Consider the following 27754-nt stretch of genomic DNA (forward strand, 5'->3'; position numbering starts at 1 on the left):
TCAATTAAATTCAAAGTTTATTTCAAAATTAATTTTTCTTTCATTAACAGCAATAGGATGTTTTTCAAGATTATCACTTGTATCTTGAAACAAAATTTCAAAGATATTACATATCCACCTGAAATACATCATCAAACATTATTGAACCTGAAAGTATACAAAGAAAGTCCTTATTTCCTTTGGGTGAACAGTTACTGTAAAGTCTTCTGAGGTCTCTGTGCTGTTGAAGAACCCTGTAAAACACAAAAGCATTGGTAATTTATTAAAGCAGCTTTACGCAAGTGGACATGTTGTTCTATCACATCAGTTTTAACTCATCCCTTCCCTAAAACTAGTGTGTGAGCAGCTTCTCCTCCCTAGAACTCAAAGTATTATAGAGCCCAAGATGTACTCATTCATAATATTAAAATATACAACAATTTCTCTTCTTTTCACACACTGACTCACAGAAAATGTGAAATGACTTTTCCAGTCATGCACCTTTTCTTCATCATGAATAAAGAGCAAGCAAGCTCAGAGCTGCAGGTCAAATAGAGCTCTAAACTCTCACCCAGCCCATTCCAAAACCTCTGCAAGCTTTTTACAAGGCACAATATGTATGCAAGTGACAGTAAGGACATTGTCCAAGCAGCTAACTGGAATGAGAAATAAAATGAGGTCACCCACAGCATTGGATCTGAGTGTCAGCTCTAACTTGAATCATATCCATAGAGTCCTTTAAGCTGATTACAGCAGAGATTTTTTACTGCAGCTGTGTTTTTCTGCAGCACAGGCTTCAACTTAGAGAAACACAACTCATCAGCATCTGACAAAATCAATCTGTGTCACAAGTGTGAATTCATAAAGTAGCCACTTCCATCTGGACAAAGAAAACTCCAGAAAGATTCCAAGCTTTTTAACACCTCTAGGCAAAACAAGCTACCAGATAAATACAACAGTCTGGTCCTTGCAGGGAATCTTAGCTTGCAGGGAATGTTCCTACCTGCAGGCTGTGACAGGTACCAGGCCTGTCATACAAAACATTTCTAATCTTACAATTTTAAAAAATATTTTTAACTAGACTAATCATCAAGCTTGAACAGTCAATGGACACCAAGCACCTTAATCCACCTACTTTTGCCTGGATATTGTGCAGTCTTCCATTTCCAGCGCTCCAAAGTGTTCACATCCCAGGTGCCTGTGAGGGATCGCTCCTCCACTGCCACCACTGATCCCAATCCCTTCAGCAAAGACTGAGTAAAGAGAACACCAGAAATCAAAGGAGGGTTCATAGACAAGAGTATCAACTCACCAGCCTAGCACACAGTAAGACCAGAAAGAATTTTCAACTCTAGCATTGGCCTGTTAATTGGAGCAGAGAGACTTTGAAAATCTGCAAGGTTGTGCAGCACAAGGGCAAATTCAGATTCACCAGGTTTCACACCAAGAAGCTGAGGTGCTGAAAGCTTCCTCTGCATTGCAGTACAGAGTCTATTAAAAGGGCTGAAACTCACACTCCCCTTTTGTCTAAACCAGAGAATTCTACACATTGTTTCCCATGTTTCTATCATGTAGAAGTAATAAACCCCTGCCATGGAGTATAAAGTTATCTATTTCCATAGGAAAGATCAAATAAACATGAAACTGAAAAAAAACGGAGTACATGATGGAAGTGACAAAGTTTGAACAACTCACAGAAATAAACTGTAGAGAAAAAAAGTTTTCTTTTAATCCTGTCCAAGTTTCATTAATTACAGGTAAAATTTTCAATAACTAAAGAATCAACAAAACAGAATCCTACTCTGTGCACTGGTTAAGGTACTGCAGGAAGTGTTACACTACCAACAGCTCAGCAGAACCAGTCCTACCCCACATTTAGCAGATCTTCATGCTGTGCCTATGGCAACTCCATCTGCAGTGATGGCTTCTGTGTTGCAAAGCCAAGTAAGAAAAAAAAAGGTTCACTTCCCTCTGAGGTAAAGTTCTACTAACACATTTATATTCATCTTTTGTATACTTCATAGTACACAGGATGTGGCATTCCCCAACCATTTCTCTCTGGAATAAAAACACCTCACTTGGTGGGTTACTTTTACCTTTAGAAGGGTTACATTTACCTTTAGATCTACCACCACAGGCTGAGACAGCACAGGATCCTCTCCAACTTCATACAAGTGTCTAATTCTCAGCAGGACACGACTGAAATCTGGATCACCTTGCTTCTGTTCACCTTCAAAAGAAATTAAAATGCATATATTTTCTTACTTTAAAATTAAACCCAAGTTTTAAACTTTAATTTTTTTAAACTTTTAACTCCCATCATTTGAACTTAGTTCCTATTTTTTTTTAAATTAGCAAGAGGACTAATATCAGCAAATAGCCAGCTCCCACTTTGACAGGAATGTCACTAACAGGCATAACAAACTCACGCAGGAGAAATATTTTACTACTTGGGCAGAGAAATAATACAGCACAATTCCTTGATTGAGGAATTTAATGCTTTGAATAAATAAAAATACTAGCCACAGAGAACAGAGAAAAAAGAAAACCAGCTTATTTAAGTGTAACATCCAGCCACCTTTTGGAAGGCACCTACCCATGTGGATGCTGTGGACCTGTTCTGCATGATTAGAGCTGTACCTCCACCCTGGAATGCTCAGGGTCTGGAGATGAAGATTAGGTGGCACAGTTACTGGCAAATCATGGACTGAATTCTCCTGAAGTTGTCTGGGTAGCTTTGGTTTATCTTCTCCTTTATGCAAAATAAAACAAAACAGACATTAAACATCCATCACACACACAAGCCTGGCTAGGGCACTGTGGAAGGGTAAAGGGCTTTTTGCTTATTCTACCAAGGCAGAGGCAAAGTAGATGATATGCCTTCTCCTCCAAGGCCTTCCAAGATACTAAGCAGAAAGCAGCATGATTTTAACTGCTAGAAAACTGTATCAGAGCTTTCCATAAAACAAATTTCACTTCAGTTTGAAATTGCTATTTCAATACCACGCTTCAGTTTTAGTTGATAAGACAAAAAAATATTTTTAAAAGAATAACCCAAAAATGGCCATTAAGGACTCAGCATCCAGGAAGCTGATATATGGTGCACTACCTACTTTGCACTAATTCCCTGTGTGAACACTTTGTTCTCATTACATGCTTTAAAATTTATTTTCCTCTCAAAGTAGAGATAATTATATAACAAGAGAAACATTACATCTATTTGGACAACATCCATGTTTGAAATTAATGCAAAGTAATTAGCAGTCTCTAAATCTGTCTCCTAACTCACTACATGCTAACTTTGCCTCACAGGAGGCTTGAAGCCTGCATTTAAAAACTCAACAGCATAAATGAAAGCAACATAAACAAGCCATTCAGATGCTAAAGGCAGCGCAGGGGACTGAATGATTACCTGATAATGCTCCAAACATCACTACTGGCCTATGCTCTAATGCCAGGCCACTTGTCCGATACAAAGTGTTGGTGACAGCCTTGCTCCCTAAAATAAGCCAGATTACAGGGCGAACCACTGAAGAGTCATTCAAAGTGAGATTGTTGTTCAGGTCCCACTCAAGGTTGTTCCACAGTCTCCTGTGTAGCATCACCTGTATTGGGAAGGTAAATGTCACAGGAATGAGGAATGAGCAATCCTCAGGAATGAGCCATCAGGCTTTACTTACATTGAAGTAAGCAGCCATGAAATTATGCCCACCTAGAAAAAGAAACACAAATTCAAACTTTACCTCAACTTGTCCATTCCCTTGACTTGACACACCATGAGCTCTTTCTGCAAGCAGCATCAGCCTTGTGCTGTCATCTTCTATGTAGGCAGTCTGGACCATAGGGTAATAGTTCTGTAACCACACAGTAAACCATGCAGAGATAATATTAACACAGGAAACAGTAACAGAGAGCACAGATAAGACACAGCTGACTCTGGATTACACCTTAGTGCCTACCCGAGCCACTGTGTTATTTACATATGCCTTGAATGGTCTTTTCTGCATCTGATACCCATTGTTGTCAGTGTAGAGAACTTGTTTGGTGTTCAAACTTGTGCTTGTTCTCAAGATTGCTTCACGATTGAATTCCAAAGGCCCAACACTGTATTCTTGCTCTATCCTACGGCAGAGCAGCTTCCCATCGTAGCCTTCTGGGACTGAATACAGCCTGGTGTACACTGCATAAATATAGTCCTGAGAGGTAATATTGCTGCAAAAATGAGAGGAAGGATGCAGAGTTTATAAGGTGAAGCACTTGACTGGTTATGACACAACTTGCAAGGCACTCATGATGTCACCCTACACAGACAACTTTCTTACCCATTTTCTATTTATTTGAAGTACAGTTATTTTTAATTTCAATTTAACTTTCAAATATACAGATATTCAACCAGAGTAAGTGATATCCTGTAAGTTTCCTTCACATTTCAAGTGTCAGGAGGATTCCTCATTTGATTACAAATGAGGACTCAAATGCTGTTGTCTCAAAATTAACAACAAATCTAAAAATTATTATGACTCTCTAAGCAACATATTTACATTGTACAGAATAGATGCATTTTTTTCAATCTGGGTGACATAAGCTTTGATGCAAGAATTCCACACTACTTTCCAAAGGTCCTTAACTACAATCCTTGAGCAATGCCATGAAAAGCAAAAGACTTCAACCAAACAACCAGATTTAAAAGGGGGTGAAGGATTTATAGACTGATACAATTTTACGACAGAGAACAGTTAGTTCATCAGGGGTCAGAGTGACCTTATAAAAGATTCATTCCTCCATTCTCTGATTTGCTTTCAAGATAGATATTCACAGTTATGAAAATGTATCATTATGTCCAATTTCCATCCATGTAAGATATTAGCAGCAATACTCATTGAGTTGTATAGAACCAGCTTCTCAACAGAAGTTGCATTAAAAAATGCACCACAAAGGATCACCCTAAACAACCTCCACATCCATCCCTCCCTCCTGCAGCAGTATTTGCTTCAGAAGTGGGCCCATGCGAACCTCAGGAAGTTCAACAACACCAAGTGCAAGGTCCTGCACCTGTGTCAGGGCAATACCAAGCACAAACACAAGCTGGGCAGAGCAGCGCTGGAGAGCAGCCCGGGAGAGAAGGAACTGGGGGAGTTGACTAATAAGGAACTCAACGTGAGCTGGCAAATGTGTGCTCACAGCCCAGAAACCCAAACCTGTCCAGGGCTGCCTCCAAAGCAGCACAGCCAGCAGGTCAAGGGGGTCATTCTGTCCCTCTGCTTCCCCCTCATGTGACCCTACCCAGAGAATCCAGCTCTGGGGCCATCAACGTGGGAAGCACAAGGACCTGCTGGAATGAGTCCAGAGGAGGGCTACAAAGATGATCAGAGGTCTGGAGCACTCTCCTATGAAGACAGTTTAAGATTGCTCAGCCTGGAGAAGAGAAGGCTCTGGAGAGATCTTAGGGCAGCCTTCCAGTGCCTGAAGGGGACCTACAGGGGAGCTGGAGAGGCACTTTTGACGAGGGCATGTAGCGACAGGAAAAGGGAAATGGCTTTAAACTTAAAAAGAGTAGGTTTAGATAAGATGTTAGAAAGCAAGTCCTTGCTCTGAGGGTAGTGGGACAGTCACAGAGAAACTGTGTATGCTCCATTCCTGGAGGTGCTGAAGGCTCTGGCTCTGGCCCTGAAGGTTGGATGGGGCTTTGATGAACCTGGTCTAGAGATGGTGTCCCTGCAGAGGGTTTGGAACTGGATCTTCACAGTCCTTCTAACACTATGATTTACACTTACACTTCTAATTCTGTGATTTACAAAAGGTGCTTCCTCAGCAGCACATTCAGCAGATGTATAATAGTTCTTTTGTCTAAATCCTAAACAGTACAGAGCTCACTGTTTAGGGGTAACTGTACAGAAGTAACCTCATACATATCCTAACATTCCAGTGAAGCTGTAATGGTGCTGTACCTGTAGAAATACTGCCTGATCTCTGTCATCAAGCTTCCAGACATCACTTCCAACACCACTGCTTTTGATACTGGAACAGCTGATGTATTTGGAGCAAACAAGTAGTTATCTGAAATGGGTCCTTTCTTGGTGTCTCCATTTACGTGGTACTCAAGGAACTCCTGGGTGAACTGGACAGTCTGGTTGGTCTCCCTGAGAAGAGTAAAAATTATATAACTTACAAACACATTTTGTACATGATAAATGCAAAGCTGAACAGCAACAGAAACGAGGCAGGAAATGTAAGGACAAAAAAAACTTTCTTCACAGTGGATTGATTTTGTGAGACTGAATAAATGAGGACAGCAAAGAACTAAAGTGCTTCCCATTAAGATACATGTCAGTTTGTAAGCAAATGGAGTTTCTGTGTAATTTTCTATTTTTGTAGAAGAGAAACATCTTAAGATTAAACATCATCTATATTATGTCACTGTTTTGATGCCAGAGTGGCTCCAGGATTAAAACTACCCATCTCACAGGAATGAGGTACACTGCACTGCTCCACTGAATAATTAGGTTCACTGAACTTTGTAGCTAGGTAAAATCAGCATGATGCAAGTTTTCATGTCTAACACTGGTAACAATGAAATCAACAGGATATCAACATTTACCATCACTCACTACCTACTGCATCTCCTCCTCTCTCCACTGAAGCTTACAGTTTGCTATTCTTGACTTATTATCACAATTTTTAGAAAGTCATTTGAAGGCAATTTAAGATGCTGCTCTCAGCTACCTGCTCTGCTTTTGGCAACTTGCTGTGAAAACAGGAAAAATCACTTCATCTAGCATATAAATTTATACAGCTAAACATTTTATCTCATGTTAATGTAGCTACCCATCATTTGTATTAACTGAGGAGAATATCCAAGTGTTTTCTACTACTTCTCTTATGAGGCACTTTCAGTGCAGGGGCAGGATCTAGAACTTCTAACTGTTGCAGTTGAATGTAAAGGGCTTCCCAATTGAAGATCCCAATTTTTTTCAACCTTTCCTCCCATTCTGACCTGTGAGACCTCATTCTTTCCCATTATCCCAGTGCAAACCTTGCGAAACTCAAGCATTTTGAGCTTGTCTGAAGGCTTGTGAAGAAAGTGAGTATTTAATTTCCCCTGCATGCTGAATTCCAGTTCTTGCTGCTTGCCAGAACAGGATGGAAAAACTGGAATCTGAATTTAGATTTTTGTTCTTCCACACTATATTTCTCATAGAATCTGGAGGCAGTTATGATCTGGAGGCACTCTGAGAAAATACTTACTCCAGGGCTCTTAGTTAAGGTCCAGCTATACTTCTAAAGATGATTTTAATGATACTGGACAACAAGTTCTTGCTCTAGGAGGCAGAATTATGAACAAAACTTCAAAGGTGAAAGAGATCTAGCCATCACCATGCCAGTGTAAAAGGGGTCAAATATTCCATCAGTATATAATAGGTGACAATCTGAATCCTGAGCAGGCAAAATGCAGCACAACTGCACTGAAGCTGAAGAAATTGGGCCAATTTGCATCAGCTGAGAGAGAACACCTGAAAACCTCAAATCTCACCTAAATCTTGATAATTCTTCCATTTTTCCTACCTGATTAAATGAAAATTCCTTAATTAAAAGTTTCCTTTCGAAGAGCTTTGTAGCTTTCTACTACAGAAAGAGTGATATGGGACTTGCAAAACACTACTTAGTGTGAGTAAGCCCTTACTTTATCACTTAAGGCTCATTGTGCAGCCATAGTGTATGTGCTTTTTACTAATTTTTAATAAAAATGCACATTCACAACCCTATTTTGGTCTAAAGTACACTGGAACTCTGCTGATATACTAGTTATTACTATGATATGTCATCTCAGACCAACTGCAAAGTTAAACAGGGCAACATCACAGAACTAGTAGGGAATCATGCCTGTGCTAGTGCTGAAGTGTCCTGTAAAAAGAGGGCATGTGAAGTGGGGATAAAAAAGAACTTTAAAGACCATAAAGAACATTTTGTTGAGTCTTGGAATTACGACACATAATACAAATCCTTGCACTTATTTTTATGGATTGTTTTAAAAAAATCTGAAATCACTTCATCTAGCATATAAATTTATACAGCTAAACATTTTATCTCGTGTTTACTGAAAGAAGCAGGCAGTCTCACCTGTCAGTAATGCTGTGCATCAGGTTTGTGTTTTGGTCAAACACGATCTGGTAGCAGCTGTTAACCACAGGAAACAACTGCTGCCTTTGCTGCCCTGCACCAGCCAGGTCTCTCCGTTTGTACTTGACTGAGCTCCCAACAAAGGCAGCCTGCTGACCATCCAAGGGTTTAATACTGTATTTTCTGTAGCTCAGACCACTTATTGCAACTAGAATATACAGGTCATAGGTAGACTGGGACTCCACGGAGCTTTGAACCTGTATAATAGCATACACAAAAATGCTTCATTACAGAAAATTAATTAGCAAGGCAATTACCCTCATGTGCTGTAAGCCCTAAATTATAAAAAAATAGCTTCTACTTTAATAAGTTTTTAAACATGCCATTCTTATAATTCTAAATTATAATGTAGATCCACGCTGCTTTTAATTGGGAGCCTGGTGAACTTGGATTAAGCTGAGCCTTTCTGGCGCAGCATGACCACGTGCCAAGCCACAGAGACTGATGGTTTGCAGATAAAGGCAGTGTGGTCTCATGGCACCACATGTGCAGGAACAAGGGACAGCTGCTGTGCCTCACTACTGACTACAATGTGCCTTCGTGCATGGCCACAGTGGTAAGCCACAGGTCACAGAAACTGCAGCGGGCAGAATCTGCTGAGCTATCTGGCATCTCAGGGACAGAGGGGAGCATCTGCAATTGTGTCAGGCCTCTTCAGGCCTCATGTGCAGGAAGCATTCCTGGAGATTTATCAAGCCAGTGATGATGATGCATTCTGTACAGGAGATGCTCCTGAGAAAGGCCAGTACCAGCTCTCACTTGGGGCCACTTCTCTCCCCTGGAACAGCTGGCTGTGTCTTGGAGCTTGGCTGTGACAGAATGAGCCACCAAATGGCAGCTGACTGACACCAGTTTCTAAGACCTACATTTCTTAATTCTCTTCTACTCCCTCCCCAAGGCAATCTGTCAATTGTTCAAACAGGGCTGTCAACTGTAAGGCAGTGCTTCAACATAAAAGTATTTCTTTGAAACAGTGTTTTTTCACAGATATAAAAATAAGGTAAGAAGCACCAGGTCACACAGACATGCAAAGGACAAACACACTACAAGAGCAGCAAGTCCTTGTAGAGAGTAAAAAAAGTCTCTGTTGAGACAACAGACAAGCAAAAACAACCCTTGAAGGACAAGTAGGAAAATTCCACTTCAACAGGAGGTAGAATCCAGTCAATAAAAACTGACAAATGAGAACAAAGTAACAGAAAGAAACAAAGTTGAAGTACCTGTGCTGGCACAGAACGTCCCAGCTCATCATACACACTCATTGCCTCACTGCTGACAGAAACTGTGACAAAGGTAGTGATGTTCCATGCCAGTGGGTTATAGACAACCACATACAGGTCAACATCTGCAGCACCTTTGTGCAAACAAACAAAACTTGCAGTCACTACATTATGTATTTTTAAAACGTGGTATTAAAATGTATTTAGGAAATCTGTCTAGGTACAACTATCTTACAAAATTTTAACATAAAACCCTGCAGTAAAACTTCATGATTGAAAAAAGGAAAATTTTTTACAGTCCTTCATTAAAACCTCTTCTGCTTTATTCTTCTATTCTCTGCCCAATCAAAAAAGACCATGTATTCAGAAAATGACACCTGAGTTGAATGTAAATGCATTTAGTGAAGATAAGCTGCTTAGAACTCATTGTCATGCAGTATTAACTTTATCAGAGTTATACAGGAGATCAAATGAGAAGCCTCATTTAAAAACAGCCTAGTAAAAATCCAAATGGGTCTGTTGCACAGCCCACGGCACTGCTTACATCTGACTGTTTAAAAAGTTTCCAAAGTCAGATAAAAGGGAGTGCACAGTATTTAGAACAAACTTCTTAAAAATCCTTTTACACTTTTTTACACAAGCTGGCAGTACATTATAGCAAGAACATTTCTTGACTCTGACTGTGGTCCTTATCATGTAATGTTCTGTTGCAGAGTAAAGTTAGCTTAGTGACTACTCTGACCCAGCACCTCTTCCTTGTATTACACTGAAGTCTGAAACTGAGAGCCAGGTCTAATAAATGCACTGAGGTAGAGTTCTGTCTAACATTAGCTGAGAAATCCTGGGTCTCAGAAGGCAAATACAATTTTCTAGCCATGGTTCACAGAAATTAGATGTATACCATATGTTGATTATTTTGGAGGAAAACATGATAGCTTTCAAAAGGTAGCTTCAAAATTGAAAAAGCTGTGCAAAAAGTACCTGGTTCTCCTGAGTCTTTAGTGTAAACAGAAGAATAGACCTCTCCATTCTTCTTTGCATTGTTGATATCAAAGATTATGGAAGCCATTAGCTTCTTCACGTTGAGCATTCCATACATCAGGTTATTCATGTACATGTCCTTCACCTTGGGAGACTCTGTGCCTGTTATACCATCATGGTGCTGGACCTTGTATTTAAAAGTAATTTGAAAGGTGCAAAGTAATTTGAAAGAATGACAACTTCAGGCTTGCATTTGTGTTAACATGATAGTCAACGAAACGTCTTACACACAATAAGAGATAACAGCTACATTCAGAGGCAAAAACCAAACAAGTTACAAAAACCAAGAATGCAGCAAATATACTGTAACAAGACAGGTTTTTCATTTCATACTTAGATCTGGTCATCAACTTAGCAAACCAAATAATTATTAACAGCAAAAGTACTGAGGACTGCAAATGGTAATGATACAAGGCTAATCACTTAACTGCTGAACTTCAGAGAAACAAATCTGTCCTTCCTGTTCTAAATTGCAGAAGTAGAGATTATCAGTAATTTTAAATTAGTTCCATTTTTGTTTTTTGTTTACTTTTAAGAACAAGTTTGTAAATAACAAAACTAACACCAAGAAAAGGAACTTCATATGCAAAGTTTGAAACCACATACTCTTTCACTGGTTGAAGAAAACATTTGCCAGTAACCATGATGCATGGTTAAGAGGCTGAAGTCATGCTTCAGTTTTTTTGAGAAAGACAGTTTTTTTTGAAAAATGGCTTTATTTCTACTTATGGCTTGCAAAAGTGGGGGGAAGTTATTTCCAAAAATATAAAAGCAACTTTGAGACAATCCAGGTGAAATGCCTATGTGAACTTTTCATTTGGAAAATAAACAATTTCATTCAAAGCAGAAAATAAATCAATCCTTACCTCTGAAACTGCCCATCTAAGACTCTGAAGTTGCTTTAGGGCTTTACATTTGCAAATAGAACCTTCTGGGTGTTTCTGGACATACTGTGTGAAAAAGGATTCTCCAGCATAAAGCAATGAACTTGCTCTCCTTGCAATTCCTTTTAACGTGCTCCGAGAAGTATAAAACCCAGTCCATGCTTGGAAGGGCTCTGTTTAGAGAGGAACAGATCCAATACACATCAAAACACCACTTCAGTTATGCTACTACTACTACTACCACTACTACTACAACTGTTCAGCTTCTTACATGAATCCTACTGGGTATTTACACAGCAGCCATCAAGGTAGAAAGGTCACAAAGCATACAAAGAAACTCAGCCAGGAACATGCATTTTGAAAAACTATCATCTCTCCTACAGGCCTAGTAACATGCAAGTTTGATACAAAGACAGTAGCAACCAAGTTAACCTGTGTTTATGGAAATTTCTTCCTTGTGGATCTGCACAAAAGAATTTTTGAAGTTTCACTGAAGCATATATTATTATTAGTTGTTAATAAAATACATTATAATCTATGGTAATTGCTTCATACACACACTAAATTTCAACCTTTCAGTCAAAGGGATTTATTTCTTCAAACTGGAGTAGTGATGTAATGACTCCAAACTACTGCAGCACTTCAAACTACATCAAAAGATGCCCTCAAGTGGTTACTGGAAAGTATTTCAACATTGTATTTGTGTTAATGTTTCAGTAGCCCACAGAGTGAAATAGGAAAACAAGTATTTGTTTTTAAAGCCTTCAAAACTGTCCTTAGGGGTGGGAGTGTGTGTTTTTTTGGGGGGAAATTTCTTTTAAAATACACTAGTGATATATAGGTTTTACAAAAAGAAGTTGCAGAAAGTGTTTTCCAAAGAGCATACATGCAAGTGTAATAATCTGCTATCAGCCCAAAATCAAAGGCAAATTAGATTGCCTATTAGAAAATAGGATCTTTTGCTCAAAAAACTTATTTTTGGACTGAAAGGTGCTAGAAGTTTCAATTTTAGCTTTAGACATTACAAGCAGAAGAACCACCTATATGTATCAGCACAGTACAATGAATGCAGAGCAGAAGGAAATACTTATCTGGGACTTAAAACTTGAGTTTCCATATATCATAAGTGACACTGAGCCCAATATGTGACTCACAAAAAAAGGGCATAGCAAGAATAAGAGAGGATTAATCATCAAGAAGCAAAACAGCATGTGGGAGAAAGTGCACTCAAATCTATACTGCAATTGCCAGGCACACAAAGTCATTTGGGGAAAAAACTACATCTCTGTGTGGGCACCCAGCTGGAACTCTGAAGGTGCTGCTATTATGCAAGCTAATAACAATTGAATCCTGCAGGTAAATTATGCCAAAAGATAAAAGAAAGAGCCCAGATGTGAAAGGATATTAGCAGTTAGAACTGGCAATGCTTTTATCAGTAAGTGTTAGGTACAATCCCTAGAGGGAGGTGAGGGAGTCAGGGATCAGCCCATGCCATGATTCACAGGAAGCAATGGTTATTTTTATTCATTGAAAAGTTAACAGACACATTACAGAACAGTCTGAAATAGATGTACACAGCCAAAAATGTGATGGAGCAGTGGTAGCTACAATTATACAGAAAGGTGTTTTAATGAAATCAATGGGATTTGAATAATAAACCAGGCAATAAAATAAATTGATGAGTTTAGAAATTGAGAAATTGGCTGTGTCTTCTCTCTGCATACTTTGATATGAGGTCTAAAAGGGTAAATTTATTGGGGAAAAGAATTAAAGGGATGTTGGGTATACCATGATTTTTTTTCTACTTTTCTAGTACTTTTCAGCTCTGCTTGAAAAGCTAAGTCAGTGCAGCATGTAAGCAACAAGGAGCTGCAAAGAAATTTTGTAACACTGTATTACAAAATTTCAGAAATACTGACCATATTTTTACTTGTTTAGACTTCAGTTGTAAGAGAATTCTTTCCCACCCCAGAATTTCAAACTGTTTACTTTAATGAAAAAGGAGACTTTAGGGGTTCATCTACATTAGTATTTTGTTTGGATCAGGCCATCCTTACCTTATATGCTTTAGTTTATAGAAAAGATTGGATTTGGAGCTCAAAAACTGGATTCCTGATGGATGCAATAAGCATTAATGGGCATTCAAGTCTATATGGCTATAGTAGAAACAGGCAATCCCCCAGCCAGGGAATAATGTGTTCTGACTCCCTGATTAGGAAGGCTGAACAATTGCTTTATTAAGCTATAATATATTACACTAATACTATACTAAATTACATACTAAAAACATATGAAGAATACTAAAGAATACTATAATAAAAGAGATACTAAAGAAAAGCCTGTGAGTGTCTGAGACAGCCAGGACACAGTTTTGACCCAATGGGTCAAGGAATCACAACAACCTTCACTGGTGTCCAATTAACAATTCACTTTGGGTAAACGATCTCCATAACACATTCCACATGTGCAAAACAACAGGAGCAGTGAATAGAGATAAGAATTGTTTTCTCTTCTTCTCTGAACTTCTCACTGCCTTTCCCAGGAAAAATCCTTGGAGAACTTGTGCCTGCTGCTCTCTGTGAAGAGAGCTGAGGCCATATATGACTTAATTATAAATTTCCTGCAATTACTTAGAGTGTGGACATCAAATCCTCAATATTGACTGTTTTACTGTGGGAACCCCCTTCCACTGTAGTAACACAGAACTACCCCAAGAGTTTTCAGATTGCCTTGGCCCCTTGGTTACCTGTAGTTTCTCCAGACATTCACAGATCACTCCACATCACATTTTCCACATCTGGTCTAAGCTATGCATAATCCAGTTCTTTTAAACAGTAAAAATGAGACATTTTTCTATTTGGCCACACATCCACCTTTTTTACACAACTAAGTTGGGATGACCTAGTCTGTTGATGACACCTCATAGAGTGAGCAAATCTTACCAGGAGGCATTTTTCTTCTTTATTGCTCATTTTCCCTTATTAAAATTTTACATATGTACACATTTGAGGCAGATATTAGGCACTGTGAACTTCATTACCTGTTGAATATGGAAGAAAGTCTTGAGAGTCCCGAATTTCCCATGTAAGATTCCTGCTATAGACTGCTTGGAAGTAATCACTGACAGTGGCATACTGGACAGTCACTCCAAACTCAGCAGAATGCTTGTTAATATAATCCACCAACAGGTCCATGTTAGAGTACTGAACAGATGCATTAAAGAACTGTTTGTCACAGCCCTGAAATTCCAAACACAGAACAGCCAAATCACTTTGGTCAGACAATTAGGGAGGATCATTTTTAACACTAGTCTATGTTCCAGGAGTATTTATTTTGATTTTGACTGCCCATATAACTGATACTAGTTACAAAACTACCAAGACTGGGCAGGGTTATTCACACAGATTGTCTGTAATTATGAAAAAATCATGAAAATGCACAGAGTTTTAGAAACATATATTCTTTCTAGTCTTTTACATACCATTATCACAAGCACAGAAACCCATAACTTTTCTTACATTACAGCAAAATTGTGGGCTTGCATCTAGAAGTTAGGGGTTTATTTGTACTGTTAAAAACTTCTCATTCCAGCACAATTTTCACTACAGCACAACTACTGAGTATTATATTCTACTTCTCACTCTCTACAAAAATAATAAATTCAATACAAGCAACAGTGTCATAAACACAGGAGAAAAACAAATCAGTGACTCATCAGTCAGAAAAAGTTTTTCTTTGTAACAACAGATATTGTGGGGAAATAGTCCATAAAGAACACACATAATCTAATATTGTAATTATGAGACCAGAAGCATCCATCAGAATTAGAAACCAGACTGTACATTCAGTTTAGGCAAAGTTATTCTTTCCTAAGAACTTGAAAACAGCACATCAGTGCTATATGTACATGCAGGATGTAATTAACACAGCATATTGCTGAAGAAAGTGTTTGGATGACCAAACTGGGATATGCTTGCCTATGGCTCTAGCTAAAATACAAAGACTCTAAAAGAAAATTATTATGCATCTGTTAGGAAAGACCATGTCTACCTAAGTGTCACACACTTTCCTATAATGCTATAATTTTGTTAACACCGAGTTATGTTGGGCTAAGTTAGTTAAGAAAAAAGATCATTTAAATAGACAAAGCAAGGGGTAAAAAAAAGAAGCAATACTGTAATATATAGTTATGCAAGAGGTTATTTTACAGTTTTGTCACTTTTTTTCTATCTTGAGTAGGGTGGAAGACTTGATAGACAACTGGTAGGCTATACAAGGAAATTTTAAATATCATCACTAGACAGTCATTTAGACCACAATTATTAGAAAAACACTTCATGTCACGTGGTTTGTACCAGCATTTCTACAGTACCTGCTGCAGCAAGAACCATCCACTTACACTCTGGTGTGTACCTGTCCCTCCTAAAGCAAACACTGACCAGGCACTCACCCATGGCCACAAGACGTCCCCTGTCCGGAACCAGTCTGCTCTCTGCTTGATGTTTGCCACCATGGTTTGTGCATACAGGTGGAGGTTGGCATCTGTGACAGGGAGACTCATGTTTGGATAAATACCATCTTTTGGTGGATCTGGGAAAGTTGCAAATCCATTCCAAAAAAATCCTGACCTAAGGAGAAGTAGAAAGCAGTAAGCTGTAAACAGGATTTACTCAACTGCGAAAAACACATCAAACGGTGCTGGTATAAAATGGGAATAAGAGGCAAAAAAATCAGTTTATATTCATTGCTACCATTTAGATTTAAGTATTTATTTGGGGATGGAGGTAGGGAGAAGAGTCTCCAGTTTTCTTTCAACACTGCAACTTTTCAAGTCACTGCTGCTTGCTGGCATCCAATGAAGAAACCATAGAACAAACCAGCAAGCTTTGTAACAATGAGGATGTTCCCCCAAGTAGACTTGGTTTTCAAAGAGTATTTTACTGGATAAGCCAGTAAGCAAAATAAATTTTTCATAAGTTCTCAAATTTCTTCACAAAATTAATGGCAATTTTTTGTTGCTCTAGTTTCTACCGGGACAATACACACAACCTCAGCTCAAGATAATGCTGAAAATCTCCCATAGAAAATCAATTAGCAATAGCCAATTCCCTACTGAGCTTCCTGGAGCTTTCAAATCTTTACTTCCAGGCAGAGAAAAAAGACCCCAGTTCTGCTTTGGACACTTTCTATTTACAGTAATTAATTTGTTCCACATTTTTATTCTATTTTTTTTAATCAAAACTGACATTGTAAGTAAGTCACTGTATAATAAGTAGATGAAAGCCATACCTATGTTTCAAGCCTCCTGGTGTAAGAAAACAAGTCTGTCAATATTTAGAGGTATTTTTAATGCCTGTCAGTACCAAGTGTCACTTTTGAGAATTCAACTGTTAGGTACTGAGCAAACTTCTTTACTGTGGTGGAAAGCTGAGGATGCTTAATAACCCTTACTCAGACCTACAGAGTCTAGACATCTCCTTGACCTACCACAGGTCAGGAGAAAGCAGCAGGATACTATTGAAAGAAAACAGTCAAAGAAAATGCTTAAACCCCAATAAGATAAACTCTCCAAAGTCAACATTCTGGATATTTGGGAAATCTTTGGACCTGTTTGAAAAAGGTAATTGTGATGGAGTGCAGTAGCTGTACTGATCCATAACATGGGTGAAGATCTCCTGTCTTGCAGATAAGGAAGGAGAGCCCTGCCATACAAACTGAAGCTTCTGGAAAACAAAAAATGTAAGAAACCATTACCCTTGATGGCATTCACAGAAATACATAATTAACAACTTAAGACTTCAGAATTCCCATCTTCCCTTCCACCACTTGTAATACTTTTAAGTGTTTTTTCTGAAGAGCCAATGCCAGTGGTACCCCAGGCAAGGTCCCACACTATATACAGGAGGCCACATCAGTGCCTCTTTCCATTAGAATCGATGCAGAAGGAGAGGAGGCAGCACAGTGCCAGCACATTAAAATCCAGAGATAAGCCTGGCTTATCACAGCCATTACACCTCAGCTGTTTCAATAGAAGCTGAACATCTATAAGCTAGAAAAGATCCAGATGTAATCTGACTGCACTGTAGTCAGTGGAAATCAACGTTTAACTGATGCTAATGTTTAAATTCTATTACTGTTTTGGAAGCCTTGAGATTCTTAAGGGCCAGAAAAAAAATAGCTGGGCAAAGATTGTCAAAAGGTCATAAAAGATTTTAACAGAAAGAACTGCAAACCATTACAAACACAAGGTGGTTGGTCCAGGCTTCACTAAATTCAACATGAATTCTGTTTTCTTCAGAGACACTTGAGTTTTATCCAAGATTCATAAAAACTGCCTAGTGCCCAGAACACAGTGGTGAAAGCCCCATATTTTCTCATAATGTAGTGAGCAAAACTGATGACAGATCAGGGTCCAGCACAGTGATATGAAAAGCATTTATTGTGTATGGGACACTGCAAGAGATGGCAGAACATGAAAGAAAACCTGAATTCAGCAAAACCATGACTAGCTGCCACTTTAACTGACCTAGTATCATTAATTTTACAGGCACAAAATATGTCCCAAGCCTGACAACACTGTGCCCAAAGGTTACAAAAAAACCTGCTCACATAAAACCCAACAGATACAAGATTCTCTCAGGGAAAGCTGGAAGTCCTGGATGTCTCTGCCTCAAACACTCCTAATTCAGTGACCTTTTAGACTTGCCTATTTGCCCAAATGTGGTGCCTTCTTCAAGCTAGATTACATTTTATCACTGACCAGAAGTCATGAAGACATTAATTGACTGTATAACACAGATTTAATATGTTTCACCATTATCATATGCAATCAGCACGTCCCATTTCAACAAGAAATATCAACATTTTCTTGCCCAGATGACAGAGATTCTTATCTTAATGTCATAGTTTAGATTACTGTAAGTAGAGGCCAGCAAGGGCTGCATTCCTAAGGGTATTTTTACCTTGTTTTTCTGCATGTCAGCCTTCAGATCATAGTCAATACGAGAAATAAGATGAGCATTGAAACCAGCCAGAGCAAAAAGAGTTGGTGTTGTAGCTGAAGCTCCAAAAGGATCAACATGCCAAGAAAACTGAGGCCTGAAGCCAAAAGTTTCATACAAAAACCCATGACCTTCTGCAAAGCAAAATTTGTTTAGGTTAGGAACACTTCTAAAGTTAACTTTGTAAATCTAATAGGCATATTGCGATACAGGTAAGCACTTGAAGTATCCTTCAAGGGCTTCTTGTTGCTGTTTCCCAAAGCATTCAAAGTTTTGGGAATTTATTCATTCACACCAAATAGTTTCATACTGAAAATGTTTACATTGTTATGCCAAGTATAACTTATTGACATTATGAAAGATTACAACAAAAAAGAATTATGATTAGAGACAGGTCTCAGAAAAAGTACATAGCTACAGATTAGGTTAAAGCTAATAGCCAGGTTGGAGTCTGCATGAAAACAACAACCTGGGGCTAAGTTTAAGTTTGCTTAAAAACCATAAAACCCATTCTCAGAAAATTTTAGTCTCATATTAATGACAAAGGGACAGGGAAGCAAGTCATCCACTAAACAAAACTAGCATGAATATGATTATCAGTCATATGAAACTAAAAAAGACAAAGGTTAATAGTGAACTCGATACTTGATGTTATTTACAAGTAATGTTACTAATTGAGTTACTAATGTTACTAATATAGAAATGAGTTTTGAAGAAAGAAACCCGAACTAGGAAAGCCCAGACAACAGCATGAACCCAGAAAAATCATTTGAATCAAAGAAAAACTACCAGGAAAGCAGTAGATTTTATTTGGAACTCAGGTATATTGCACTTGGATACTCATCATTAAAAAAAAAAAAAGCAAAAAAAGGAAAAAGAAATTGCAGATCATTATTTTATAGTTATAGAATTATGCTCAGAAATATCTGAAAATACAATCATATCTTCCCTGGAATAACTCTATTTCAAATTTTAATAGCACATTTGAATAAGTGAGGCTGCAAGGCCTCTTTCCACTTCATCTTTCCCATGGTTAATATCTTCCCTAGCTAAAATATTCACAATGTGTTTCAGTATTCTGATAGAGACATATTTGAAACGGTTTTCTAGGCTTCTCCAAAACACTGGAATTCTGGACAGACAATAGAAGACATGAAATCTAGACCACTAATGTCTGCACTGGCTTTGTCCTCTCAACTTGAACTCCACATAATCAATTTTCTTTGTTTGTACTCAAACTGAATAGATGGCTCAGGACAAACAAATGAGAATTTTGAAATACATTAATACTTTTGTTCCTGGTTAATAAATTACCAAAACTGAAATTTGTTTTTTAAAAATAAAGATTATGTTTACACAGAATGAAATGTTAAATTAGAGAGAATGTCTTTTTCAGCTAACTACAATGTATAGAAAAGCTGTGTTTGTGTTTAACAAAAAGACTCTTCAATCATTTTAATATTTTATTTAAGAAGTCCTAGGGTCAGTGCTTTAAAGCCCATAAAGAAACCTTTAAACATGGGAGTCAGATGAGAGAAAAAAAGTTCATATCCTGTCCTCCTCTCGGCCAGAGTGTACTGAGGTGCAGAAGCAGCTGCTAATCCTGAGCTCCTGATAAACACAGACAAGGAGCAGGGCCAGTGGTGCTGTGCAGTCAGATGCAGAAATAACAGCAGTGTTTTCTGTCCCTTTGGGGTCCCATGTAGAAACACCACAGCCCTGGCACAGTTTCCATAAGCCATGGCAGCTGGTGCTAACACATCCCCTTCCTCCTGGCATAGAGCAGACATCTCTAGCACAGAGGTGGCATCAGTTACCCTGTTTCTGTTTGCACTGACCAATGCAAACAAACCCATGTACTAAAACACTCTTTGAACCATCAGATGGACAGGTGTAACATACAAATGTTAAATGAAAAAGTTAGAAGATTAAAATGGCAAATAGTGCATCTCTTGGAAATATTTTCTAACAGAAAATGACGATGATTACAAATGAGGGTTTCTTCATCAAAGAAGAATTTCAACTAATTTTATCTGACTTCAGTGACATTCCCAGTGCCCCTTTCTGTAGAAGACCTTGCCTAAACAATACTTCCCCACACTCTGAATTGCTACCACGTATTTTCTTGAGGAGTGTTTCATACCCTCAATTTCACCATTACTGTCTTCCCAGGAACTTTGCTCTCAAACACACAGATACACACACAAAAGGCCTCTGCTCCAAACAAGTTTCTACCTGACAAACCAGCTTTTGGTAACCTTTGTGCCTGCTGCAGAACTGTCATGTAAAAACTAATGTGTTTTGTTTAAGCAACAATTTTTATACAAATAACACTTTGGCTAGTAAAAATAAGAAACACTTTAATTAGTTCTTAAGAAGTCAGAAATTAATAGCAATTTTGGAGGGGAAAAAATGAAAACAAAAAAAAGCCTCCAAGGTCATTACAATGAAAAATAAAAGTTAAATGCAAATACCCATACCCGTCAACTGTATAATCTGATCATCAATTAGTGTCACAGCTTCATCATGCATCACTTGCCCTCCAATGACAAATTCCAGTCGTCCCTCCTGAAGCAACTGATGGACCTAAGATATTGAAATTAAGACACAGAACATAAGCATCATTTCAGTCTTATCCAAAAAGGCTGCAAATTCATTTGCTAGCACATTACCTAGACACAACATTTGTCAAGAAGGCATCTAGGAGAAAAAGTGCGATAAAAGTGAGATCCAGGGCTGTCTGTACTGAGGCTATCTAAAGGAGAGTAACAGAGTAAAAAAAGGATTTCAATGTGCTGCACAGTGTACTGATTTATCCAGGTAACAGGAACAAAGGATGCCAGGTAGACATTGACTTTTTGGTGCTGTTACTGTGCCTTTTTATACTGCCTGAACACCAGACACTGCACTGGCAGCAGCCTGTAAATGCTGCCTCAAGGCAGCTAGAGCTGGAGGATTAAACCAGAAGATGCTAATGCTTCTCCCAAAATCCTCCTCCTGCTGCATCCAGCTTGGCTTAGGGAAGGCACTTGGTGGCTCGATGAGGGAGCAATATGCAATTCCTTGCAAGCAGCAATGGAGCCCCAGGCAAGCAGTAATACTCAGGGTTTTAACTGGAAACTAGATCTCTGGGATCCAGGAGACAGACAGTGCCATCACACCATGGCCATAAACATCTTGCTCCATATGCATCTACCTTGCCTTTGGGGCACAGACAAGTTGCTCAACTTGTGACTGACAGAATGCTTTATTAAGAAATAGTTATTCCACAGGTTTGTCTGCCTGAATAACCCACTGATAACCCCAATTTCTGGTATTTTTCCTAGTTTAAAAAATTTCAATATGTTACAACCTGCTCAACTTTTGATGGTGGCTTTTTTGGGAGGGGTTGTTTTTTTCTTGGTGGGGGAGGGGGTAGTTTAATTTCAACTCCTAGAAACAACAGATATGCTGACAAGTACAGCCTTCAGCAAATGCTACATGAAGAGAGGGTGGTGCTTGGAGGGAGAAAGGAATAGTCTATGTCCCTTTCTAAAAGCATCAGGAGTCTTCTGGTTTTATTTTAGTTACTGTAGAAATTCAGCGATATCTCAAACTTCCAATAAGTAAAGTTTATGCAAATACGTATTTTAATCCTCAACATTTTTTTTTAAATCCGTCATGTAGGATGCCATTTTTAGAGCTATTATGTTTATTTTCCCAGGAACCTTCAGTGTCTACTCAGATAGGATGCCAGATTGTCAATTTTGATTATAATCATTTCTCTCCTTCACAATGTTGTGAAAACGCTTCAGGGCTCAGCATTCCTAAATTAGTTCCAGCCGACTGTGGTGACTGATTAGCATGCTGGGAGACCAGATAACTGATATCTGGTGTCAGCACAGAACTGGCCCTGACCTACATGAAAAGAATCTGTAATTATTATTCCCCACTTGGATGGGGCAAATACCAAAATATACCTCTGATCCAAACTTGGGGCCACAAAAATGTGTTTTTAATGTAAGTTTTGTGGAACCACTGAGTGGCTGGAAAAACAACAAAAATAATTCAAATTATTTAAGTAATATCCAATCTTCTGTCTCCCCAAAAAAGAAAATAAAACAGTATCTGTACAAGAGAAGCACTTTTTCTGATCAGAAGGAGGCAAAAGGAAGGAGGAATGGAGGAAACAGAAGCAGTAGTACTATAAACAGCAGAATGCTATGGTGTTAGAACATATCTGTGATCCTTGGGACCATACTACCATCAACTCACGCCTACAAACCAGACAGAAGTGGCTATACATCTTTTTTTTCCCCTAGTTAAAGCACCCAGACACCAACCCACAGTAAGGAGGTAGGAATGGTTCACACAAGAAAATTCAGTGTAAATAACACGTGCTAAGAACTACAAGGTTCCCATCAGGCTGAATACTGCTGCAGTGCATTTCACTCTTACACATTCTCTTGTCTGAATTGAAAAAACAACTTCTGTATCCAGGTGTGGAAGATATTTTACAGCAACTTCTGTGAGCCAGAGAGAAGTTTGAGAAGAGGATCCATGTTTACCCCTGAAAGATTTTTCTACCAAGGTCGTTGACATAGAAATCAAGAAAGAAAGAAGGATAAATAAGAGAAAACTGCAACTGTCTGTTCCAATAAGCACCTTCTTTATCTTTCATGACCAATGAGTAAAGTGTAAACTTATGTTGCAAGAATGTATAAAAAACATGCATGCTAGAATAAAAACAGGTTTGAAGCCTTCTGAAAATGGAGTGTGTTGCTTTGTATTGTGACCATCTCAACTATGACACCCGGGCTGTACCTTTTACTAGTCTTTAATGCTATAGCTCCAATACAAAGCTTCAAACCAACACTAGAATTAAATCCTAGACATTTCAAAACAACACTAGAATTACATCTTGTATTCCAAGCAAACTGCTAAATAACAAAAAAAAAAAGGAAAATTAAAACCAGAGTGCCTATACCACAGAAAATCATTAATGCTAGAGTTCAAGTGGAAAAAGCAGGCCAGTAACCAGAGTGACCTAATTTCAGGGACCAATATTTGAAACTTGCTAATGTTAAAAACATATAATTTATCTGCAAATTAGAGTTCCAAAGTTAGACACACAGGTTTAAGAGGAATTTAGTTTTAAATATTTTAATTTTGAGAGAAGAAACTATAAAGTAACTAGAGAACTGGCTACACAATGCATAAAAGCAACAATTACAAATAATTAGGCAAAGAAAGTAAAGCCTGATTCATAGGTACTAATTTTGCACTACCAAGGTCAAACATGATACACATCATTCTGGATTCCACATAATAGCAGGAATAGATATTAGAAACATGGGTCTTGACTTCATATTTGGCTTACAGCAGCAGAACATACTTGAAATAACATCAACTCACTTTTGAAAGTTGGAGCACTTCCCTGTCCCTCTACAAAGCAGCTCCTATGCTGTTTTCTTCCCCACTTACAGTACAGTTTTCTAATTTAACAAACCCACAAGGAAATTGTCCTACAACAGGTGAATATGGGCAGAGTTTACAAACACTGTAAACTGCCTAAACCCAGCAAAATCTCTCCTGCAAAGATCAGCTGTGCACAGGCTGTTATTTGAATACAGAACATAACAGAAGATTCAGAATAGTGAAGAACTATGTGAAGAAAACCAGACAAGAGGTGTGGTTTTAGCACAATGCTTCAAACATCCAGAACTTTAAACAAACTGAAATGTAAAGAACTGTTGATAGGATCCTGGTAACAAAACAGACCATGGATTTCTAAGTGCCCATGGGAAGTTGCACCTGTACACCCTTTGATTTTAGGATCTAAAATAAACAACCAGCTGCTAGCCTATCAGTCCAGTCTTTGATTCAGCATGTTTGTTTCATGTCAGAGGAAAGAAGAAGTGACAAATAAAACTCCACAATGACGTTACTAGAAAAAAAATCAGTGCCATTAAATGTGCAGTCACTTCTTTGCAGTACTATCTGTGCTTACAAGTGGCAGGTTTTCGAGCAGTACTTAACTGCAAAGAACAAAACGTTCCTTCTTGTGAGCAGTGATAGGTATCAGATGATTTAATGGATATTGGTGCAGCCTGTTTCAGGTTCACCCACATCTCAAAGTAGCACGGCCCCAGATAAGTAAGTTGCCATGAAACAAGAAATGTAAAGTGTAAAAAAATCTTCAGTGCAAAGGTTACTACCTCCTACTGCTCTAATCTATAGCTGGGGTTTAACCTCTTGCAACTGCCTTTAAAGTCCTGTAAGTACTAGATTCAGAGGCAGCTTACATAGGATCTGGGTAAAAAGCAAATGGTGAAGGTACTTTGCCCCTATTTATCCCCTGAAAAGAGTGTGAATTCTTTGTTAGCAGGAAGCATGGCTCCAGTGCAATTTACCTGCTGCTTCTGTGTATCTGTGGCTACCATATCCCACCAGAGTCGAAAGAATTCCTGCTCCACTGCAATAAATTTGCGCTGTTTTCCTTTCATCAGCTCTTCTATAACGGTAGTGTACACATTTGCTGCGTAAGCGTGCATGCTTTCCTGAAAGAAAAAAAAAGTAAATAAGCTCTGTTTTACCTAAATTAAAAGGGCTGTTTTAAGCACTCATTGGACTTGAAAAGAGAGATACCAAAAACCTCACATTTGCTGCACACTTGCCTTGTAGCTTCAGAAAAATTGAGTGCTGTCTACATACAGCCTTTGGCCCTTCTGCTTCAGAAAACATCCTCCTGACTGGGCACCTGACTAGATCAAGGTGTAGCTTCTCCCAAGACCAGCACCAATATCAGCTATCTTTTGGACACACTAGGAATGGCTTATTCTGTTCCTCAGTGTTCACCTTAAATCACTGACAGTATTTTGCAGCACCATATAGACCCCACATGCACACTTCATTCTCCCATTCCAGCTCTTCTTTTGACGGCCTGAGTTACCAGAATTGCTTCTTCAGAGCAAGTGTGACTCTGTGCTGTGCATTACCAGTACAATGCAGTGATGCATCTACTGTAAATTATACTATTATGAAAAATAACTCTATTTTTCTTGATGTTTTAGGATAGAGTAAAACCAAGCTGGTAAAAGAATCTTAGAATGAGTTCAACTGTTGACAGAGAAAGTGTGAGATTTTATGCATCTACCCTATCTTGCTCCTAAAAACACCTCTATTCCAGAATGAGGCCTACAGACCTTTATTGCAATGCAAATTTGACAGCTGTACCCATCAAATAATCTACCACAGTGTTATATCCTATGATATGGTATCAAATTAACACCACCATGTTAATTTTGAAGTTGTGCACACAAGGAGATACTTTCTGTACACTTACCTTGACCAGAAAAACTTTTGTTGACCAGATCATCTTCCAGCTTTTACTTAATTTTAAAGGGATAGAGAATGCCTAAAGACAATAGCCTAGGATTTCCTGAGATGTCTGTCTTTCCTTGTAACAAAGTTATCTGCACGTTATTGGATAGTTAACACTTACCTACTTAAACTACGGGTACTTAAGAAGATGCACCACAAAATGTACATCCTAAAGTGGTTGACATATAGCTCTCTCCCCACTGAGAAACTAATGGACATGATATGTAAAACATGAATGCAGAGTTTCAGTTTAGGTAAATTTCCAACATGAAAATTACCATTTGAAACAAGGAGATGAGGTAATCCAAATCAGAAATTGACTTCAGAAATTCCTAGCCCCTTGCTTTCCACAACAGAAACACACCATTGTAAAAATGCTCATGCCACTAGAAAAAGGAAAGAATTTGAGTGTAGGATGAATGGCTTAAGATACTGTTTGGTTTAGCTAAATAATTTCTTCCTCAATTATTTTTCCATTGGCTCATAAGAGTTTCTCGAAATCAAGAGTATTAGATACTTAAAACAATGTGAAATTTTAACTAAGGATTTGAAGTTTTAGTTTTGTGTTCTCTTACGTAATTTCTGAGTATGAGTTTGAAGTATTAAAGGAGAAATTCACTCATCTTTCCTAAAAAGGGAAGACAAAATACATGCACAGCAGAGATAGTGGGTGAGCCACTAGCTCTTTTTCATTAGTTAGGCCTAATGTCATTTCTCTCTAATGAGTGAAGTATCTGCAGCATCTTTCACACATAAAGGAAAATAATTCATAGTAATGAAGAAGAATTCAGGATTAGGATTTTGATTAACAAAGGTAAAAGGTATCAGGCCCCACCTGATTTATCTTGCTCTGCATTTCATATATTTAGCAAAAATTAGTTCAGAGGCGCTAGGCTCCAAGCCCACCCAGCCATCGAGGACCTGGGCTCCTGCTCTCCTCTCTGAAGAAATGACAGAAGGCTTTCCTAGGGTTTTGGCTTTGTAACAAGATAAACGTAAAGACCATGAAAATCTGCCACATAATCAAAGCCCCATCAAACAGAATTAAGACTTTCCTTAAGAAGAAAAAAACCACCCAAAAAATCAGGAGCATCCTGCTGAACACAGGCGCACACAAACCCACAGCCCAAGGGCACGGCTCCTAGGCTAACCATGCCTCCTCCAAAGGAGGATCCCGAAAACCAGGGGACGGCGGAGACACCAGGCCGGACTCGGGGCAGGAGCTGCACCGGACAAGGATTTATTTGCGCGCCCCGGGAGCCGGTGCAGAGCGGCGGCGCCCGGCCCCGTTAGGCGGCTCCGGGCAGCCCTGCCTGCGGCTCAGCCCCGGCCGCAGCGATCCCTCCCCGCCCGTGCGGCGCCCCCGCCGACCTGCACCGTGTACACCCAGCCGACGTCCATGTGGCTGTGGGCCACCACGAAGGCGCGCAGGTCGCCGGCGGCCCGCGGCAGGAGGGCGAGCAGCGGGAGCAGCGGCAGGAGCAGGAGGCGCGGGGCGGCCATGGCTGCTGCGGCGCTCCCGCCGCACTTCCGCGTCCCGCAGCACCGCCTCCCCGAGCGGAACGAAATAAATAAATAAATAAAATGAGGGGAAGGAGTCTCCTCTGAGCGGGAGGGCCCTGGGGCCTGAGGGTGGCTCCGCCTCAGTCCCGAGCGGCGCTGCGGGGGCTGGAGAGCGCCAGGGCCGGGGGTGAGGGGCAGAAAGCGCAGCCCTTGATTCCCGAGCTGGATTTCCGATAACCCTGCGCTGCCCAGGGACAGGCTGACTTCTGCACCTTGGACACCTATAAATCCTTTTCGGTTTTTGGAAATTCCTTTGAATTGAGCGCGAGTACTTTATTTCACAGTATACTACTTCATTACGGATTATTGTCTGCATCTCTGAAGTTTTGAAATTGAAGAAGGATTAAATTTTGTGTGGCTGACCTTCTGATCCCGTTGAAATAGGTTTTGTCACTTGTTTTATCACTGCTAGGAACAGGTCGACCCTGTGCTGAGAACTGGAAAGGCAAACATTTCTATTTAAACTGCATAAAGTTCTAGTGAAAAAGGAAAAAATCCAACCCCAAACTAAAAAGTATTGTCGTGT

The 27754-nt window shown here is 39.2% G+C and overlaps 1 protein-coding gene across 1 annotated transcript; it reads right to left on the bottom strand.

Moving 5' to 3' along the window:
- On the bottom strand, positions 1-27193 carry MAN2B2 (mannosidase alpha class 2B member 2). Its single transcript, XM_058803509.1, has 19 exons — positions 27037-27193; positions 24696-24842; positions 20784-20889; positions 18265-18437; positions 16910-17025; positions 15753-15930; positions 14343-14541; positions 11285-11475; positions 10359-10545; positions 9378-9511; positions 8098-8354; positions 5928-6119; positions 3939-4191; positions 3723-3833; positions 3392-3584; positions 2576-2731; positions 2097-2209; positions 1115-1232; positions 1-233 (listed from the first exon to the last, which is right to left on the bottom strand). Exons 1-19 carry the CDS (start codon positions 27166-27168, stop codon positions 139-141), a joined length of 3051 nt encoding a protein of 1016 aa, XP_058659492.1. The 5' UTR covers positions 27169-27193; the 3' UTR covers positions 1-138.
- Positions 27194-27754: the final 561 nt, after the last annotated feature.

Source organism: Ammospiza caudacuta, chromosome 4 (genome assembly GCF_027887145.1).
Source record: "Ammospiza caudacuta isolate bAmmCau1 chromosome 4, bAmmCau1.pri, whole genome shotgun sequence".
Classification (NCBI taxonomy): Eukaryota; Metazoa; Chordata; class Aves; order Passeriformes; family Passerellidae; genus Ammospiza; species Ammospiza caudacuta.